At 32.0% G+C, this 18,421-nt stretch overlaps 1 protein-coding gene across 1 annotated transcript in view; it reads right to left on the bottom strand.

Moving 5' to 3' along the window:
- The window catches only part of SLC38A6 (solute carrier family 38 member 6), a gene marked incomplete at both ends in the record, with an annotated part of 53,174 nt that overhangs the window by 19,510 nt on the left and 15,243 nt on the right, over positions 1–18,421 (bottom strand). The window contains 3 exons of the mRNA XM_084239558.1: positions 3,109–3,187; positions 13,560–13,599; positions 16,553–16,605. Of these exons, the coding sequence (XP_084095684.1) occupies positions 3,109–3,187; positions 13,560–13,599; positions 16,553–16,605 (172 nt within the window). The remainder of the gene's footprint in view (positions 1–3,108; positions 3,188–13,559; positions 13,600–16,552; positions 16,606–18,421) is intronic.

The raw sequence follows: 18,421 nt of genomic DNA, 5'->3' as shown, positions 1-18,421 counted from the left end.
TAGGAGAAACACCACAGATCATCTGGCTCAACAGCCTCACTTTATATGTCTGTAAAATCAGCAAAAGGATGATGGTGACCTAGTGACAGAAGCAGCAGGAATACGCTTTACCTTCCATCGTCTGAGTTTATGGTATTTTTCAGATACTGCCTCATTTATTTCAAGATTATGCTTTCTTTACACTTTGTTTTTCACAGGCTTGAACTTTAAATTCCTACAAAAAAGAACTTTATTGTAAAATATAACTTCTCTATTTCTGGCTTGACTACTGTTTATTATTTCTTTCCCTTATTAAGTTATCTTAACAAGGCCAATTACAAATACAGTGCTTTGCCATTCACCAACAATAAAGGCAATACAGTAACACGTAGTAAACTTACTATAGACTTCATGAGTATGTCACAGTCAACTGAATTGTGTTTGGCAAGGAATATTTTCCAAAGGACAGAAATGATTAAACTTACAAAATAAACCCCAATCTGAGAAATAAAAACCAATAAAAAGAAACCCCAAAAAGCAAATATTAAGTATAAATACAGATATAAATATCAATCAACATTTCAAAATTATATACTATACTAACCTTAAGTTTTTTCCTAAGGGGGGTTAAAAAGGGTGATATAACAGAACCGCTGTTTTCCTACTGTGATCTAAATATGCATTCTCTTAAAGCCAAAATAATTAGAGTAAAAAGTTTTATACTTCCTAGAAAACTTGTTTGATCTGTGGATTTAATCCTATATGATAAAAATGTTCCAAGTATGAAATATAGAGCATAAATCCTTAGCTGTATTGCAAATGCTTTGGCATGCACATGGTTTTTTTTCCATATTCTAATGAAAACCAGATTTATTTATAAGCTGCTTTAATTTCATTCTCGAATGGAATGGAACAGGAGTATCGTATGTTCTGAATTAGGATCTTACTCACATCCCATATCAATTATGTAACTCAAATGCAAGACAACTTAATTGTGTCAATCATATTCCCCTGACAAGATCATTAAATGTTAACAGAGAGCTTCCAACTTTTAACAGCCATAGATTTTAAAAATGCAAGTTATTCTATTTAAAATATAGATGTCTCATAAAATTTTGCTACAAGTATTATAGCTTCTGACTTCTAATAGTGATTTTTTAAATTAAACTATTACAAACATAAAGTCCCTCTTCAACATCTTCATAAAGGTTAATATTTTACGAAGGTACATCAAATCTCACAGATAACCCAGAAAATAAGCAGACTTGAAAAATCTTAAATACAATTTATTGTAAGTCAAATCCTAAAAGTATATAATATCTTATTGATTTCAGAAGAAATATTGCTGTGAAACTCTAGAAATAAATTGCCCTAGATATTAAGTCAATTATCATGACATTTGTTTCTTAATTATTTTACAGCAGTTTTAAAAACCAGTGATCTATCTGTGGTCTAACCAATTAATATAATTAGCCCTTTACTGTTTTTCAAAACTTTAAAATCCAAAAGAAGTTAATATATTACATTTAAAAGAGGATGAAGCTGTTAAAAGATGTTCAATTTTAAAAGATCATAACAGAGATGATGTAAACTAGCCACAGTATGTTGAAGCATACAGTTCTAGAAGCCCATTCTGACATATAAAAATAACATTTTTGTAAATTTTCTAATGTGAGATGGGAGTTAACTTTTATTTTTGCTTGTAAAACAAATGGTGAAGAACCTACAGCTTAAACTAAGTTACATCGCCAAAAGAAGTCCAATTAATTTCCTGAGTTTCTGAATATGAAATGGATAGAACACACATCTCCTTGTTCTGAGTCTAACATTCCTTATTCCACTTCATACTGGCTTCAGTTCTTAGCCCCATATTATAAAAGAAATTTATCACACAGGATTTTTTTTTTTTTTTGAGGCACAGAAGTTGTTCTCAAAATTTTTACAGCAAACACAAAAGGGATTTTTATAGAACTATTTCTTACAGCAATTGTTTATTAAGACCATAAACTTAAAAGTAGATAAAACAGGTAGCTGTGAACATCAAATGTGGTAACAAATGTGGAAATCTTATAAACTGTAAAGAACTATGTAAAAAAGCACAGTATCTTCTGACGATGAACAATCTTGAAGACATCTACCTACCTACCTTTTGTGCACCCACATTTGCTTGATGATTCCTAGTTGATCTAAAGTATATCATATTTCCCTTACAAATGTTTATTTGCAGTTGTCATAGTAGAATTCTTTAATGAAAGCCAAGTAATGCACTCTAAAAACTAAATTTGGAAAACTTGCCCTGCAATCCAGAACAAGTTCAAATACTGGAATAATACAACCAAATATGAAAGTCTAAAAGTCAGACAGGTTTTTATGTTGTTCTATAGAAATTATATTAAATACCATTAAGAAAATTAAATGGATTTTTCCTGCCTTTTCAAGTTTTTTTTCCCCCTCAGAATTCTTGTTCCATGTAGTTAAAGGAAAAGTAAATTTAATTTGTTTTTCCCATAAAAAAAGATGAATTAAGTCTTTAGAACCCAGTGGTTTTTTTTTTTAAATAAGGAGAAAGAAGGTATACTGTGGTTTAGTATTATTTATAATATCATTAAAAAACAGGAAATGAAATAATTAAGCTCCTGCAAATGATTTTTTAAATCATGCTTCATAGTAGTAATGTCACATAAATACAGTTGTAACTTTATCACTGACTTACTTTATCACCATAGTTTGCTGAGAAGTGACAGCAAAATTATCCATTTACCTCTTGTGTGTAAGACCTTTACTATTAGTGGTTTCAGCCTCCAAACCTGCCCCCAATCCAATCTTTCATATCCCCAGGAGTTTCTCCAATATTCTTCTCCAAGAGTTTGTTCATACCTGTCCTGTCCAATTTTCCTCTGCAGAATACAAGGGTACACCTGGTGCTTCACATGGCTTACAATACAATTATTTGTACGTAACAGATCAATAAATGTCTGTTGAGAGTTTTATTCTCTATGACTACTATGTCCCGGCCTAATTTGCAAGTGTCTTGAAGATAGGAATAACATTTATTTTATTTCCCACTAGAGTTTAATAAACATTGAATTAAGAAATTAATACACACAGAGTGAAATTTTTTTTTCTTACCCACTATGGTCTCCAGACAAAAATTCTGAAATAGCACCAGGGAGCTCTGTTTTAATAATGAAAAGATAAGATGACATAGCTGCAAAAGAATTAAAAATCTATCAGAATTCCATAAATTTTAACCATTTAAAGAATAATCCATACAGAAACACAGATGTCCACTAGGCCTATGACAATGTGTGACAAATTAACTCATGCTGTACCCTCCTCACAGACATACATTCACCAGGAATAGAGATAGGCCCTGCAGAGAGGAATGACTGACTGGTAGTTCATTAAGTATCCTTCATTTCCATTACAAGGAAAAGGCAAATTATTTATCAAGGTAAGAAAGGAACTTGATCATAAGCAATTTATAATTGAAATTTTGAAGTTTTTTTTTTTTTTGCAAAAACTCATGTGTTATCATCCCTTCCAAGATATTAGAGATGACTACAGCAACAATTAATACAGAAACAGAACTTTAATAAACATAGCTTATAACTTTATTTGTTCCTTATTACTAAAGACCTCCCTGTACATTTCTAAGAATCTCCCTTCCCCTTTCCCTCTCCCTCCTCCTCTCCTCTTCCCCCCCTCCCCCTACCTCTCTCCGCTGCTATTCCCCCAACCCTGCCCAACATTATGGACTTATATTATTATAAAACAAAAACAGAATGCATGAGTTACATTTAAAATCATCCTCTAAAATAGACTATAAAAGATTCAAGGGAAGGCACTAAGTATTATAAAGAGACAAAACTTACATTTTTTTTCCATTTTATTAACAAGGCTCATCTGTATTATGCAATCTAATTCTGAAGCTAGTATTATTTCTCACATTTTATCTGACTAGACCGAACATTTGCCTCGATGGTTCTGGATTTGAACTTGTTCTGGATTTCTCACATTTTATCTGAGAGAGACAGCTTTTATAGCATTTTAATAATGATTCTACTTATAATGCAGCTATTAGGAAAAAACAATCATAAACCTTTCATCATATTCTAGGAAGTGTTTTAATATGGTTACAAAATACAGAACTCATTTGTTTGTAAATACTTGACTTTAAGCTCAAATGCTTAAGTATATTGAAACCCAGATGATTTCAGTCAGAACTTCAGTTTAACAAAGTAATAATCTCTCTTACCCCCAACTAATAAGAGAGATTACCAAGAGCCAATAATAGTATGTCCATGAAGAATAAAGAGTATATTGTTTGCATGTTAATTTTATTGCTTATTTATATTTCAGGAAATATTTCATATTTTCCTTGGACCTACAAGCACTAAGTACACAAATGAAACATCAAGTCTGAATAGCAAAAATCTGAGGAAAATTGGTAAGAAGTCTCAAATAGTTTAAGAGGAAGAATGTACATTTCTCAATCAACATATTTAAAAGTATTTGAACTTCTTCACAATTATTATAGTGCTATGTGACCACTTAACCCTGGAGAATAAAAAGGATAAATACTAGGTTTTTGTGTAAATTTATATGAAGATGACAATACTTACACAGACACAATCTAGAATTTTTTTAGTAAAATAACGTGTCTACGGCAAAGCAAAATTTAGAACAGTTAAATAAATAATCACTTCTCTGTAACAAAAACATACATGTGCACATTTTCCAGTTTATGACTATTTCTTTTTCCCCAGCAGAAGCACAGCTGTTAAAGTATAGCTTTTTCCCCAACAAAAGTAACAGTGCATTTCTGCAAACTTTTTTTAGCTACAAGGCATTAAACTTGACTCTATGTGAAAAGGTGCTGTATATTACTCATACACTCCTAAAAAAAAAAAAAGTGAAATCATTTGGGGACAAAACAGAAAGAAGATTTAAATTAAACCCCCCCTCAAAAATTTGGGCTCTTTGTTTATAATACTTTTATCTATTTCAAAGAAGCATACACATATGGAATGATGATGCAAATCATGAATTAAATTTTCTGAAACTGTCCTAGGGCTACTTAAATATATCTCATAGGGAAAAAGTACCTTGAAAACAAGGAATGCAGACTTCCTACACAATGCAATTTATTATCTGCCCATCAGTCTTTTTGTTTGGATTAATCCAACACCACATGCATTTCTAAAGTTTCAGACATTCATCTCTTTCAGTAATTTTCTATTATTTCTTTTAGATCTTTAGTTGTAAAAAGCTTCAATGAATATGAGATCATATTTCTTTCTAATATACAATCTGTCATTCTTCCCAGAATTTCTATTAGCCCCTGGCTAATCATTTGATCGCTTTTATCCTTTGCTGTAGCCTTAACTCTTCGGTTTTTAAACGGGAATCCTATTTCATTAGATTCCAGTCTGAAGAATCATGTATATTTCAAGAAATACGACCTCACTAAACATATGTTTCTCTCAAAAAAGATCTCAGTATACATGATATAAACATAATAAAACATGCAAAATACTGCTTCTTTATTAGAGAATGCTGGTGCTTGTTTTAAGAGCTACAAAACCACAGAAAACCTCCACTGATTAGGTAAAACAAAGAAGAACACTATCCTCTTCACTGTCCAAATTATTTTTTCTTAACCACAAGCAATAAGACCTTCATGTAAGGACTAACACATTATATATAATACAGAGGTAAAACAAAAAAGATTACCAAATACACATACATAAAGAGAACAATCAGTTCAATAAAATACACTGGAAAGTTTTAAATATTTATAATCAATAGGAAAACTCATATATCCATTGCTTATAACCAAAATGTTCACTAGATCAAACAGCTGTCTGCCACACCTTTTGCCTCATGTCTTCTATTAATGGCATAAGGAAGTGTTTAAAAACTTGTATTAGAGACAGGTCATAAGCAGGAATTTGTAAATGATTTTTGCTGACATCAATACATAGCATAGACTCCTAATACAAGACATACCACGTTGTACTCTAAATTAGTAGCTGTAATAGCATCATCCATAAGAGCCATGGTCACAGTTAAGTAGTTCTGGCCTCCACACCACCAAAGCCAGAATTAGTGCTAGAAGACATACCTTGATGACAGGTTTCAGCCATTACAAATCATTTAGTTTCACCACATTAACTAAATAGGTATTCTTTTCTCCTTCTTTTTAAACACAACTAATAGAACTCATTTAATGGAAACTGCCCTGGGAAGGAAATTAAAATACCTGTCAACTTAACCAAAACACAAAAGTTAAAGAGTATTCTTTCAGAACCATGTGAAAAAGCAACTGATATATTAAGAAATCACTAAAATAGGGTAAAATTCGATTAGGTAATAGTAAGGTCTTAATATTGGTTGATCTAATCATAAAGAGAAACACATGAGTTGAGAGCATGAAGGGTGAGGGGAGAGAATTCAGAAACAGAGAAAAGGAGAAAGGACTCTGAGAAAAGAACCATGAGACCAGCAAACACTTTAGGTTTTTGGATACTACCTATTATACACTTGACAGTATCTTACATGATTTGTAAGTCATTTCTTTGTTTGACCTTCACCAGAAACCTTCGGGGCTTTTATTTCACAAATGAAGAAATGAAAGCTCAAAGAAGTAACTTTCCCAAGCTAAGCTAGTGATGTTGGAAATAGTCTGGCTTAAGGAAATAGCACTATTGACTACAATGGTATGGAAAAGTATAGCATGAAGAAGAAATCCACCACAGCAAAGGAAAATCTATCAAAAGGACCATTCCCCAGAATTATTCCTTTCTCATCAGCACTTAAACAAGTTGTTTCTGTATGCTGACAGCTGGGTTCAAGGAAAACAAAGATTCTCTATTACATGAAACATTAGTTAGAAGCTTTAAGAACACCTAGAATGTTCATTTCACTTTGAGATATATTTTCAGTGTATTTCATTTCTGTTCTGTTGCTGGATTAGTGAAATGACTAGTCCCAGATTCCTCCTATAAGCTGAGTTTTGCGATAGCACTCTCCTACATCTACCACTATGGTTCTACTGCATCACAGCTGTGATTGTATTTCAGAAAAGAAACTTTCCCATTCTCACAGTTGAAATATTAACACTACACTGAAATCTAAAAAAAAAAAAATAGCAATAACTAATCACTTCCCCCACAAACCCTATATTCTTATGCACTATTTTTCCTAGGACTCCATTTAAAAAAAAAAAAAAAGACACTGCCTCACTTGGAATTTGGGCCTAACAAAGCATTAATTTAGAAAATTAATGATTCTTTTTATTAAACACTTAAAATACATGGATGAAGATAAGATTACATACAGCTATTTTAAAAACAGAATTAGGTTTTCAGCACTTGGAGGAAGTTCAGCAACTTCTTAAAGGATTAGTCAGCCAGCCCAACAAAACCAATGTACTAGGGAAGAAAATAATTGTTTCCCACTAAATAAATTCAATTTTATTTCAAACATGGCTGGATAACAACTAGTTTAATCCAGTCAATGTCTTATTAACCTGGTGCTCCTACTAAATGCCCAAATGCCATTGAAAATCTATTCCTAGATTTGTACACAACAGTTTCTTTTTTTTAAAAAGGACTACTTTTTTTTAACCTCAAAAACAATATCATTTCTCTAATATGTGCAGATATGAAAATTAAATATATGGGGTGGGGAAGAGTTCCCCCATAAATCCAGGAAAATATGTATCTCTGTTTTTATTATTTACCAAGACCTTAGATTTTAATAGTGACCAGAATATTCACTCTTCTGAAAATCCTATAATTAAACTTCAATAAAAATGATTAATAAAAAATACATTGTTTTTAAAATCTTTTAAAAGTTAAATGTTATCAATAAATTTTATCAAAAAAAGACTCTCCTAAATTTTCTATACTTCTGTTCTAAAGCAGTGCTTTCTTGAATTTCTGGATAAGACCATTGTAGCTCAAAAAAGATGCCGTTTTAGCGCCTCCCTGGTGGCGCAGGTGGTTGAGTGTGGTGCTGTGAGGCTGTTTGCAGGCTCTGCAGTGCAGTTTCAATCCCAGCCAGCTGGGGGGATACCCACATGGCGCGGCAGACCTCTCCTGTCTTGCCTGCTGCTCCCCTTAGCAGTGTATTTCAGTCAGTCTGCCTGTTCTGTTCCCCACTCTGTCTCTGGTGAATCCTTTCACCCTCCTGCACATCTGGCCTGTACCCCAGTTCCTGTATAAATAAATAAATCTTTAAAAAAAAAATCAAGAAATAACTGAAGACATCTAGGATGACCAAAAAAAAAAAAGAAAAAAAAAAGCAGTTTGACTACAGATGAGCCGAGCAGCAGATGGCGCTGTAACAGCATGCCCAACCTGTTTCTCAGGAGACAACAAAAAGTACTTCTAAGATTTCACTAGCCTACAAAAAAAAAATTATAAGAATACTTATTAGTTTCTAACTTATCTAATATTAAATCATGAATGTAAAAATACTGACAATTTGAAATATGTATAGTTATCAACAGAAAATGATTTTATATATATTCTGTTTATTTCAAAATGATGTACGATTATGTAAGAGGGTTGCTGAGTTTCTCTTAAAACTTAGATTCCCAAACTGAGATGTTAATAAAAATTAGAGTAAGGTTTGTGGTCTCTGTGACATACTGAAAAATATGGGTTATTCTAATAATTTCAATAGGCTTCAGTAACACTACTAAATGTTTGGGTTTCTTTCACAATATGTAGCAGTGACTCAATCTTTAAGTGAACTAAGAATGAATGCATTATCTTAGAGATCTGTCATATGTTATAACAGCAAAATATGAATTTCACATACTCCTAGGAGCCACTCACATTTCCATGTTTTGAGTTGGGCAAGATTTGAAACCTGAAACAACACCAATTAACTTCACTTTCATCACATACTTGTAAGAGTTAATAGGACTTTCTCCGGCTTGACCAATAACGACTTTGGGTTTAATGAATGATTTCTAGGGATACTTTTGTCTACAAAATGATCTGTTTCAAGATTATGACTGTGAAACTAACTTCTTACCTTGGATTTTAGGAAAAGAATATCATGCAATACAGTGAGACTAACTATATGAAAACCATCTATACTTGTTATTACAGTTAATCATTTTAGTAGTAGCCCACCAAACTCAAACTCTCTCAGTCAGAGTTCTCTTGCCTGAAACAGCATTAAATGTTAAAACTTCCAGATGCCTCTTTTCTGATTTTGTGTCCCAGCAGTAATGACTATTGGCAAATGCCACTCTAATTCCTAAGGAAATGGATGACTGGGGGTTATCTCTGGCTCTGCCTATTTCAGGCCCCCATTCATTAGTGTTGGGAGGAGGTCAGGAATTTTTTTTTAAAGATTTATTTATTTATGCATACAAGATCCGGGTACAGGCCAGATGTGCGGGAGGGTGAGAGGATTCACCAGAGATAGAGCAGGGTACAGAACAGGCAGACTGATGAAATATACTGCTGAGGGGAGCAGCGGGCGAGACAGGAGAGCTCTGCTTTGCCATCTGGGATTCTCGCCGGCCAGCCGGGATCAAACCGGAGCTGCAGAGGCTGCAGTCAGCTTCACAGCACTGCACCCAACCGCCTGTGCCACCAGGGGAGGCCCAGGAATTGTTTTTAAGAAGTATTTTACTATATGGCTCTTCATTATGCAAATTTTCCCATAATCTTAGAATAAGAGCACTAAATTTAGTGAGTTCATTTTTTTCTATTATAAAGTACAGAGATTATTTAAAGACAGATTTTTTCAATCAGTTGGCTAGACCATATTAGTGTCCTGTGACTAACAGCACCTTACTGATCTTGGGGTGTTGGGGGAAATTGTTACATAGATTCTTTCTCAAAGAAACTACATGCTTATTTGTATATTCTGTGAAGACTTCTCTTCCCATTTGATCAGCTCTCTCTTCCTACAAGGATACCAGGCCAGGTTGTCTCTCCTTCTCTCCCTTCCTTTTTCCCATAATAAATATGCTAGTCATGAAAGACATGAATGAATGAGCAAATTACAAAGATTTATGAATTATGGAGATGTAAGGGATAGGTTTCCAATGAAAAATCCACACAACAAATATTGGTCATTTATTGACTATGCAACTCAAGATCATTTTGCTTTAAAGGTCTCTTTCATTTTTCTCATAGATTCATCAGAGGTACAGAATCTCAAGAAAACTGAACAATGCTTAAATATTACAAAGAATAAAAGAATTATGAAGCATCAATCTAAGACATATTACCTAACATAACAACACCAGATTTCAAAGTACTTTATTACCTATTTACATACCAAAGATCTAACTCTCTCCAACACTTTCAATCTTTTAAACTTATATAATTTTAAACTAAATTGTTCCATGGGTCTTCAAGTTTATTCCTGCCATTTATATAGCATATAAAATTACCTCTGAGGCAAAATTTTAAGCTATTAAGTAGAATTTAAAAATTTTTCTCAATTATTCAAATATTTCCTACTGAGTTACTCTACCAGAAGCAAGGTCAATTTAGGAAAGCAAATGAAAACACTGAGTTCCTGACCCCAGGGAGTTTTTAAAATCCTCAATATTTAATATTTTCACAGATTTTCAAATATTTACAATATTATAGCAGAAAGAATAAATGCTTTAGAAGTAGACAGACAAAGCAAGGTTTGAGTCTGGTTTTATTAAGGAGTAAAGGTAAACAAGTTACGTATTTCCTTTGAGTACTGATCTCTTCCTCTATAAATGAGAATAATACCATCTACCTTGAGGAGTTCTTGTAAGTATAATTAAAAGATCTAGTAGAATACTGTACCTAAATAGAATCTACTATATAATTTTTCCATTCTAAACAATGTACAAACTCAGACCATTTATATTAATAATGAACGTTCTATCTTGGAAAAACTGCTATGTGAACTATGTTATATATATATTAGGCATATAAGAAGTGTAAAAATTCAGCCTAGGCTACACATTTCACAGTATCTTATAAACATTCATATATTTCTGATTAAGAAAGAAAAATCAAAATCCATTTCAAAGAAGTAACATTAAATTCTATGCACAATATGTTAAAGATCCTCCAAAGTAAGTATCCTGTTTTTTCTCAAGCATACATTTCATTATCTAGTAACTGATAAAACTTCCATTATATCTATCAAGTATGTCAACCAAGAAACTATTTCTTGAGACTGATGTGCCGAGACTAAAATCTCAGAGGCTCAGACTGTCCTAAAGGGTAGTTCTAAAAACTGTTTACATTTCTGACTAAAAGCAGCTGACTGTGAAAGCTGTTAAAGCAATAGTTTCTGATTTGTTAAAGATACCTAAGGAAAGATCAAATCATCTTTTAAACCAAATAAAATCATCTTTCAACCCTCCTAGTGAACATTCCTGTAACAAAAATATTCTAATTATCTGGAAGAATTAAGATGCTTCCCAAAATGCCTTAATAAAATTTGAATTTTGGGGAAAAAAAGGACCTTAAGATCCCTATTCCCTTCCTACTCCTAACAATTAAACAAAAAGGAAAATGAAGCCAAGAGTCTGGGTAAGGGATTTCCCCAAAACACATGGCTACTCAGTGCTAAGACTGGAGTAGACAGAATTCCAGGTACCTGTCTTTCAACCCAATTCTACTTACAAAGACAATACTCTATTTCTATTATAATAAAGGAGTGACTGATGTACATGTAATACCAAAGCAAAAATCTGATATGTTTCAGTTATTACTTAATGAACTCTCAATAAATAAGCTTTTAACCAATGTAAAGAAAATCATGAGATCATTATTCTAAAAGCTTAGTAAGTACCATGAGCTTTTCCGAATTAAAAAGATAGTAAAAATTGTTATGAATGGTTCCAATTTACTTTTAAAGAAAAGGTTCTAAAACAAGCAAGTAAGCAAATTAACAAACTTAAAGAATTTATTTATCTATCACTGAATGCAGGAATCCTTTCCATGACATTCTGACAAGTCCCAGGTATTGTACCAGATTCTGAGAGTGGAGGGAAATATGGACGAGCTTACGATGTAGTAGGGGAGAAAAGCACATACAGAAATAACTTCAATCTAATAAATAACAGCACGTACCATAACAGAGTCATGTGCAATAATAATTATATACAAGATTAGAGAACAAGGAAGGAATCAGAGTGAAGAATATACAGAATACAACAGCAGGGATTGTGCCCAGGTCACAAATTTAGATCAAAATTCCTGAATTGAAAATTCTACATAAATTACTTAATAATAGTTCAACATATTCTAACAAAACATGATGGTTCTTCATACCCATATTGAAAGAATAATGAGGGATTGAAAATATCAAAGTATATATCCACAGTAGAGACATTAAATAGTATACAGTGAAGCAATATATACTTGTTAAAATAAAATAAATTATTTTAAAGCAGATATTAAAACCAGTGACACTGTATAGATTCACAAAGTAAGAGACTGGTTTTTCTGACATCTAGTCTAAAAAGTGAAGTGTTAGAGTGAAGAGTGTTTGTGTGTTAAGGAAACTATTTGGCATGGCATCCAAGACAGAATTCTTCTCATTCAATAACATATTTTTTCTATGAAATTCAAACAAAACATGAATGTTCAGATTTGCAGAAAATGGCAAATACAATTTATTGTAGGAATGTCAATTTTTGACCAAGAAACCCTATTGGAATTTGTTTTACAATACTTAGAGTAAAATTGCTCAAATCTGTTAAGTATCAGAGTTGAACTTTATTAAATGTCACTTTAAATTTTGAACTGTTACATGTAAAAAATGAGATTAAAATGTATTCCCTCCATACAATCTAGTATAAGAGTCAACTTTCTCTGTGTATCTTTCTTTAATGGCATTTATTTAGCACTCAAATTAATGGTAAAAAAAAAATTAAGACATATTCAGAATTATGTACCTTTACAAAACATACAAACATGATTCCCACATTTTAGATTTAAATGTTAAATACATTTAGTCAACAACTATCTATAGTTAAACAGTAATTTTTGTTTCCATGTGATTTTCAATATTAAGATCATTTTTCAAAGGTAACAAGATAAAAGAAAAAATTGAAAATGTATCTTATTTGCCCCCAGCTCATTTAAAATTTAAACCACTTGGTTATTTTTAACTTTTCGTTATAAGCAGACATTTCATGTTTATACCTGATTGTTTACAGTTCCTTTACTTTAGTGTCCCTAGGACACTACTCCATCTAAAGTAGTATTCACCAAAAGGGATGATCAGAGCAAAAGTAGAGGGAAAATATTTTCGAATCACTAGAGGGATTTTTCCAAACTGTACCTCTCCCTGTCAAACTATAGAAAGCCAATATTTTAGAAGTGTGTTACAGACCCAATACCAAAATTGGTATCAATGATTTAATTATAACAAAATTTAGAATCTATTGTCCTAAAAGGGCTTTAAAAAAAAATCTAAAGGATTTCTGAAGATACTTAAGCCTACAAAGTTCAGGTTTCTAGCTAGACCTGTGGTACAGCAAGAAAGCAAAGGAGGAAATCATTTCTATCACATCTCTGCATAAGTGGCATATTTTCAATGCTTACCTCCAATATTTTGAATTACTATGGTGCCTGCCACCACCACCTATAAAAGAACAAATGTATTCAGAAGATGAAAGGGGAAATAATATAAAAGGACCAGTATTTTATTAAAATCCAATAACTACTACTAAAAAACAGATGCAGAAGTTGAGTGAAGAAAAATTGGAAAGTCTGCCAGCCATTTGTAATACATAAAACTAATAATCATCACATAAAAAAACCTTTCTTTAATAGTTCCATGGTTACTATAAAGAACACTTTTGAAAGTTTTCTTGGCAGTCATTTTTAAACAGTGAAGAGTGTTAAAAAGCTAGTAATCAGTGATTATCAAAGTGCAAAAAAACTGAAATTGAATCTACCTGGTCTCATTCTTCATTTTTTACTGGTTTTACCAAATTGAGGTAGATTGCGACAGCTTGAGGTGTGTTGTGCCAATGATGTATTCCATACATGGAAATTCTATAGTCTTTTGAGTATATCAGGTTAGAATACACCAACTCTCTGAATATCCTTGTTCCAGTGACTAGAAAAACCAGTAGCAGAAAATTCTAAAGCCCTAACATTGTCATATCTGAAAATTTAAGCAAAATGTTTCAAACTCTATAATATGAGGTAAACTGGTAAAAGACAATGGGAGGGAGTAAAGACTAGTACACTGGGAAACTCCGTCCCTTTCAAAATGGGGCAGTTGCTACTCAGCTCAAATCAGATGGCAGCATATGAGAATACGATCCAGTCTAGCTACATCTTCTGATTATCAAAAAGTCAGAAATACAATTCTTTCAAAATTTCATAATCAGTTTAATATTTAAAAAGATATGAATAAAACAAAATATGCCTAATGACTAAGTTCAGCCTGCAGGCTTGCTGGTCTGTGATCTTTATCCATTGTTGGTTATCAGATGTACTAAGAGGAAATGATTAAATGATTAAACATTCTGCTTCCACTTTGGTCTTTTGATCATTTAAATCTTGGTGGATCTATATCCCTAATGTATGTTTGAAGCTGACGAGCTACTTAGGACCATTCAGTCCTGCATGGATTGGGAACAGATCATCCTTCAGATCCATCTCTACCAGGAATTTCATCAGTGGCACAGCATTTGTCTACTGGAAATAATCTAAGCTCTGGGGACCTAGTGGCCTTAGGGTCTGCAGGGTTGGGATAAAGATGGAAAATACAGCCAGATGCCTATGGAAACGTGGTATTTGTTACCTTAATGTTTTCCAGAAAAAAACCTTTGTATATCACCCCATCTAAAAATCAGTGCCAAAGTATCATGGTTATTTGAGGAAATATAATTTTGACTTTTGTACACTATCTTTCATATGTACTTGACAACTATTGCCAAATATGAAATTTGGATCTCTTTTCTATTAACATGTTATAAAAAGAAATATCAACTTAATTATGATTATCTTTCCATTTGTGGGGTAAATATAAGAAATTAAGATTTAGAAAACCAGTCTGTATTTTTATCTACGTATGTCTTCAGTTGAGTAAATAAATTTATAGACAATTTAAAAAATCTTCCTTAAAAGTTCAAAACATTTCAAAACTATTTCTTCAATTTTTGTAACAATGCTATCATATCATATCTGTATCCTATCTAGGAAGAAGAAAACTGAAGTTTCAACCCAACTGTAAACAGGGAGAGGAAATATGAAAAAAGCAAGCAAACAACAAAACAATCCTTCATTTAGTGTATCTTCCGTGTACCTACCTACTAAGAATAGGGTACATACACTAAAATGATAATGCAACTACTCTAGAGTTTTAGCTAAAGGAGACTCAACCATACATGATTTTCTTTTAGGAATGCAGGAGATACTAATATGAATAATAGAGATGACAATGATGATGCTTAGACTCAGTTTAATTTCCAATTAAATTAATTGTTAATGTAGGAAATTGATCATGATTATTCCAAACATCCTGATCTTCAGGAAAGAGAATTGTTCACAGAGATGATTAACAAAACAATTAATCCTTAAATAAGATATTCTCCATTTTGTTCAAATTTCAGTTTATTAAGTTCCCAATCATGAGGCTACATAGTGTAATATAAATAGCTCCTTCAGTATATTAAAAAACAAAGTTAATGTAAATCGTTTTCCCCTCCCATTATTTAGTTTTGTTTTTTTCCTCCCAGACTCACTTTTAACTTATAAGTTAGTTTAGCCATCTAGAAATATAGTATCCTTTTAGATTAAAAACAAAATAAACAAGCAAAACATACAAACAACAGATTTACAAAAGAAAAGTCCTGTTTGGGGCCTAGATAAAAATGGCTATAAAAATGATAGTTCTTACAAATAAATACCACAACATAATAATATTTAATTACTGATTATCTATAGAAGATATATTTCCCCTCATTCTATTCTTAATTTAATATTCCAATTACAAATGATTGCCCAATAAATATTACTGTTGTCTCTCTTACATTGAAAAGGAAAAAGCTGATTTAGAGTCAGGAGTCCTAAGATGTAATACTGGTTTTATGTAACTGTGTACAAATAGGTCCTTCCATTTCTCTGGGTGTTAAGTTCCTTCACCTATAAATGAGGGGATTGCTAGATAATCTCTTAGCACAGTTCAGCACTTAAGTACCAGTTTTTTAAATATTCATACTATAATTTTAATTCTATGTTTCAGGCTCTGTAGGGAGTTAGAAAATATAATAAAAATTAATAAGGAAAACCTAAAACAGAAAAGTGTTACTATTTTTGAAAATATTCACGGTATCACTCTCTTTCATTAAAGGTGAAACACTCTAAAACAATTAAGTGCTGACTTAATATTTATTTTTCCTTTTTTATAGGAAGGCATAGAGAGACTTCTCTTGCCCTTCATGTTCCCATCATTGTCTTTCTTCACTTTAGTATCCTTTTACTCATCTAGTTTCTTTTTTCATATATATACTTGTCTCCTTTAACTGGAAACAGAAGGGGAAAAAATGGGTTTTGGACACAGCAAGAAAGAAAGAATTTACCTTTCCAGGCAATCCAAATGCAAACAGTCCAAGATCTTCATAAGATGTCACAGCTGTTAAAAGAAATTAATTTTCATTTTTACACAAACCTATTTGTGGCTCAAGTCTCAAGGGGAAGAAAATTATTCCACGACTACAAACTAAGCATAGTATAATTCTTATGACCCAGGATAGTCAGGACTAAACACAAATAAGAAAAAAATAAAATTCTTCCTAACACCCCCTAATAAAGATAATAATAGAAAAATGTTTGACTTAATTAGGAATTTTATGTAAAGAACTTGAATAATTTTCTTTACCAAGCTTTGTAATTTTTACAACAAAGTATAATCATATGCTTAAGATTTTCAATTTTTACTTAGCAGTGATGGCTTTCATTTTTTCTAAATCACCAAGGACTCCTTTCATGTTTTCTTAGTGTAGCTCATGTTCTGAAAGATTTTCTCTTTCAAACTGCACAAAATTAATAATTATCTCTCATTTTTATTGGGCAGAAATTTCTGATTAGTACAAGGTAATCACTGTCAATGCAAGATTAGTGTAATTTTGGTTACCATCTAACAACCTCCCTACTTGACATCTATCTATGTTTATGTTAATTTGCATAGGCTGCACATGGTAAATTTGTGATTTCTCATAGACATTCTAAAATATTGCCAATAGCTCAAATATTCCCATTAACTTAGCAAACGCCTAGTAGTTTTAGAACCCTAAGTTAGAAACAACTGACTTATAGCTATTAGATAGTCAGACTAAATTTAAAGCAGAAGTGACCTCTTCAGGGGGAAACTTTTGAAGGCTTGTGGTCTGAAGGATATAGTCATCTTGGAATAAGCAGAATTTAGCAAATACCCAGGTTGTCCAAGAACTATTCGTATTGCATTAATTCAAATGGAATAACTACTTGCGAACAATCCCACTTCTTACTACACCGTAATTGCACATACTACACTGCCCAAATGTAACTTTTTATTGCCAGTGGTTTCTGAAAACTACATATGTAATATTAGAGAGAGTATGAAAGTTGTATCATACTTTAAGAGACATTCATTTTTCCAGACTACCTAACATGATGAGACTGTGTTCATGATAGAAAAAAATAGCCTTACCCTACAATTAGTAGGGCATACATTTTCTTTTTTCATTATAAAGAAGTATGAAATTACATTTTCATTCTACATGTTCAAGAAATATGGTCTCAGAAAAAACAAAAGTTAAATGGCCCATAGTAAAATCAAATCATGCATGTGTCCCACATAGTTTCATGTTCTAACTAATTGAGGACACTGGTAAAAATAAAAGCAGTTAAACATTTGTATAATCTTTTAGTTTGAAAAGTGCTAAATTTTATAGTGCTTACAATAAAAAAAAGTACACTAGCAGGTAAAAGGGCCTCAAATAGCAATACCCATTTCCTATTAAGTCAAAGATGGCTGGCTCATCATTTCCTAAAGCAAGTTTTAACATACCCTTTCAAGATATACATAAGTTTCCTTAAAATTGTTACTAAATTAACAACAGCAACAACAAAATCCCTTTATACTTACATAAACAAAGACAGCAGGGATATAAAAACAAGCATTTTTAAACAATTATTATCTTACACATTACTACAGAAAGAAAAAAAACTGAAATGTTAAAAAAAGTTTTACTTCATGAACAGCAAAAATTTAAACTTTTTTTTTTGCCAAGCATATATTTAAAATGTTAACTTTCATCCATTATCAGTCAGAAAATTTAGAAGCTTTCCAGACAGTTATTTTTGTAATGTATTTACATACTGCTAAACACAATGGGAAAGTATTGACGCAATTTTGTTTTGAATTTGAGATATATAAGTAGGAATCTTCGTGCTTCAACAATGAAAGA

This window comes from Talpa europaea (genome assembly GCF_964194135.1).
Source record: "Talpa europaea genome assembly, chromosome: 8".
In the NCBI taxonomy this organism is placed as follows: domain Eukaryota; kingdom Metazoa; phylum Chordata; class Mammalia; order Eulipotyphla; family Talpidae; genus Talpa; species Talpa europaea.
Note: the sequence above shows the minus strand (reverse complement) of the source record. Positions and strands in the feature narration are given on the sequence as shown.